This window comes from Onychostruthus taczanowskii, unplaced genomic scaffold (assembly GCF_017590055.1).
Source record: "Onychostruthus taczanowskii isolate IOZ18803 unplaced genomic scaffold, ASM1759005v1 scaffold104, whole genome shotgun sequence".
Classification (NCBI taxonomy): domain Eukaryota; kingdom Metazoa; phylum Chordata; class Aves; order Passeriformes; family Passeridae; genus Onychostruthus; species Onychostruthus taczanowskii.
The window spans coordinates 771,774-775,483 of record NW_024496968.1 but is presented as its reverse complement, the minus strand read 5'-3'; the positions used below and the strand labels follow the sequence as shown (position 1 = coordinate 775,483).

Sequence of the window (3,710 nt, the reverse complement as noted above, 5' to 3'; positions counted from 1 at the left end):
CTAGAATAAGAAAGCAAAAAAAAACCTAATCAGACTTACACTGAAATCCCTTCATGTAAACCAAATAGCAGGCAGTTGCAGTCAGGGAGAATCTGCCATATTACAGGAATGAAGACAGCTCTCCTCAAGTGAAATAAATTTCTTTAGATAGTATTTTAAAACATGCTATGGACCTTTAGCAGCATGAAATATTTTGTTGTTGAGTACCCATTTTTAACTCACTTTAGAACTTCCGTAGGACAGTTTCAGGTCCGAACCAGGAATTTTAAATAGGCGATACAGCAGTCCTTTGACCTTCTGAATAGTCATAGACTCTGTGGAGGGGAGAGAAAGAAAAGTTATTAGGAAATGCTGCTGCCACTGTAGCAAAGTACCAGTGTGTCACTTTACTTGCTTATAGCAACAGTGAAAGGCTGTATTGCTGCTTCAGTTCTAACACTGCAATAACATCTTTGGTACCTGAAACCATATCTGCTACTGTCAGGGGGAAAATGGTTTAACCTGTGTGGGATAGGATGTGCTACTACAGATTAAGTACTTTGATCCCATGCACCAAATTAAAGTGTTATGGCTTCATAATTTACCTTTTTTTCAGTTTGTATTTTGACATGCTAAACTAAGTGACCTTTGGGACACACATCAGCCAGGTTCTGACTACTTCCATCTGGCAACTGTTCCTTGCAGTTTTTTTTACCAGGAATTGGCTTTCCCAGCACAAGTAAGCAAATGGCATGGTGGAACTAGTGACATTCTTAGGAATGGTATTGATTTATTAGTCCCAAACACATTGTCAGCAGAGTTCTTTATATTATGAAGTCAGTTAGAGAAAAGGGTATTTTTTGTAATGGATCTTGAATGAGTAGATGTAGTTTGTTCCAGAGGTGATACCTGTGTTTGCAATAGATAAACTCAGTATTTTGGTTGAACTTTCACTTCTTTTGAAGCTTTACCTAAAGGCACAGCAATAGCGAGCTACTCCTGTAATACCACACATTGTACTTAGACAAATATTTTTCTATCAAACATTTTTGTAAAAGCTGTATCTATCTGATTTTATGCAACTTGTGATAATAAATGTGATTTTTATTTTAGAATAAAGCTTGAATTCTTCTTTTCTCTCAGACTTCATTTTGACATATCTTTCAAAAAAATCAGCTTAATTTAGAATGGTCTTATTCATTCTAGTATCACTACAGGCATTAAAACTTTCAAAGGATTAATTTGATGGAGGTCAGAACTAGAATTTTAGCTTCATGGATTAGATACTAGACCTCAGTATTTAGATTTACACACTATGTGGTTGCCTCTTAACACTTCAAAATCTGATCCACCAGATTTCAACCCCGTTAATTGGCCTTTAATTGCCTCAGACATTAATCATGAAACCAGCAGCAGAGCATCAACATTACAACAAAGCATTAACTTTCCATCTTTGTGCTGGACTGAAAGTAAGTATGAAGGCCAGAAGAATGATGACATTACAAACAATGTCTGCCTTTGTAATTTCTTTATGACAGAGGAAAAGCTTTCAGGAGCAAACAAAGCCAGCGGCAACTGCCATTCTTTAATACAGCTGTTTGAAAAGGAGCGACGAAACAACTGCTTGAACATAAGCCAAGACTTCTTACCTGGTAGTTTTTTCTCCACTGGCTTCTGTTCAGGTTTCTCAGGACATTTAATTGTCAAAGCTTAAGGAAGAAGGTTGAGGCATTAGTGAAAGAATGATAAGCCCTGTTCTGGCAAAAGCATAGTCTTTCTAGTCTCTTTTTATTACAAACTGTTTCCCTTAGCTCAGGCCTGATGTCTCAAAAATTAGGAGGTAGCCTGCATCTCAGCAATTAAGATAGCACTTAGTCATTATCTGAAAAATTAATTAATGAAAATAACCACGTTTTTATTCATCTTTGGTAAATTATTGTAGAAGTGACTCCCTAATGCTTAAAGATTAAAGATTTTTTGATCAAAATGAGTATTTACCTAAAAATGCTTAATTTCTATTTAATTTTTTAAAAATAACCTGCAGTAGAATGGAAATTGCTTATTCAGTTTAAAACAGGCTTTTGGTCCTCTCAAAAGCACCATACAAAGACTTTCAAAGGACATCATTAGCCTAATTATTTTACAGAGATTAAAAGACTTATCCTTAAACAAAGGTTTATGTTATGTCTAGCCAATAAGATTCCTTCTTCTATTTAGTCTTCCACCTAAATGCATTAGAATGTAGTGCCTTAAAATACTATTTTGTCCCTGGAGCAAAAAGTTTCCGTTCTTCTATCAGCTGGGAAACACAGCTACATCAATTTGCAAGTTGAGGATGTAACCTAGATTAAATATGTAGACAACCCCAAATACCAAAGCTACCCATGTTTTTCTTGTCTGTCCTAAAGTTAAGAAGTTATTAAAAAGGTAATATCAGTAAACAGAGAAGCTGTCGAGATTAAAACCTGAGATTTTTTTGTAAAGAAGCCATTCACACTGTCAGAATGGAGTATCAATAACCTTTGTTCTCCATTAAATCTCAGTTGAGAAAATCATTTGGCTTGAGTTGAGGGGGGAAATGAGAGTACACAGAATCAGCTTTCCAGTCAAACTCACGGACACAGTTCAGAAAATCAAAATTACAAGCTGAAACTTTTTGTTCTCCATATACACCTAGGAGCCACTAAACTCATAAAATGTTCTAAATGCAGAAGGAATAATTTTGACCATTTCTGGCCTCTTACTCAGGAGCTGATTTTTCAGAGTCAAAGGCTGTTGTCTCTTCAGTTCTCCTTCTTCAGGTGCTCCATATTCTGTTGGAAGAATGTAGAACCCTTCAAAGACTAAACCTTAAGACCTAGGACTGCTGTGGTGCAGGATGAGGCAGGAATTCCCTTGGTACAGCCGTGGTGGCTCCTGCACCAGGCTGTGCTGCAGACACGAGCCTTGTCCAGCTGCTACAGCATTCAGGACAAGGGTGTGCTCCTTAACATTCCCACTGCTGAGAGAGGCACTGAATGGATGGATGCACACAGGTGCTGGGGTCTCCGAGGCCAGGGGCCTGAGTTCCTGAGGCAGCAGTGCCCCAAAGGTGCAGAAGCCCACTGGCACACAGGCTTGCCAAAGCATGGGTTTTCCTAAGGCTGTAGCAGCACATTAAAAAAACACCAAGGGGAAGAGAAATTGAAAACAGGCCAAACCAGTGCCACAATGCCAGAGGTGAGGAAATGCTATTGTACTCTGCTTGTACTTACTAAGACAAAGTGTTGGATATCTGGGATGGGCAGCAAGAAATTCTTCACTAGGTTTGTTTTTCTCTGGGTTCCAATGCCCACCAGCTTCTAGCCAGTCCTTTCCAAATATTTTGCGATAATCAAGTTCTGCTCCTCTTTTTTCAGCAGGAAGGATCTGTACTGACACAGGAATGGCACATAATATAATTATATAACTTATAATATAATTATATAACTTTCCAGAGAATAAAATCTAATCAATGCCACAGACTGCGTGGTCTTACTTGGTGTTCAGTATGTTTCAATGCTACCAAGAATCTTACAAACCGTGTCTCCAAATACTGACTGATCCATATATTCAGTATATTTTAGAGCCATTAAGAGTCTTAAAGCCCCTCTGTGTACTCACTGAACCATAAATGAATATCTAAGCAAAGACTTTGCTGTATATGATGATGCAAGGATGTTTTCTGTAGCAATGGATCAGATGCCGCTTCT

At 38.0% G+C, this 3,710-nt stretch overlaps 1 protein-coding gene across 4 annotated transcripts in view; it reads right to left on the bottom strand.

Annotated features, from left to right (window-relative positions):
* Positions 1 to 3,710, bottom strand: part of TBCE (tubulin folding cofactor E) — a 50,581-nt gene that overhangs the window by 1,737 nt on the left and 45,134 nt on the right. For 3 of the 4 annotated variants that reach the window (XM_041413937.1, XM_041413946.1, XM_041413955.1), the window contains 4 exons: positions 3,234 to 3,387; positions 2,724 to 2,792; positions 1,629 to 1,688; positions 223 to 314 (listed from right to left, as the gene is read on the bottom strand). In XM_041413937.1, coding sequence (XP_041269871.1) covers positions 223 to 314; positions 1,629 to 1,688; positions 2,724 to 2,792; positions 3,234 to 3,387 — 375 coding nt within the window. The remainder of the gene's footprint in view (positions 1 to 222; positions 315 to 1,628; positions 1,689 to 2,723; positions 2,793 to 3,233; positions 3,388 to 3,710) is intronic. The other variant, XM_041413962.1, reaches the window with a different exon arrangement.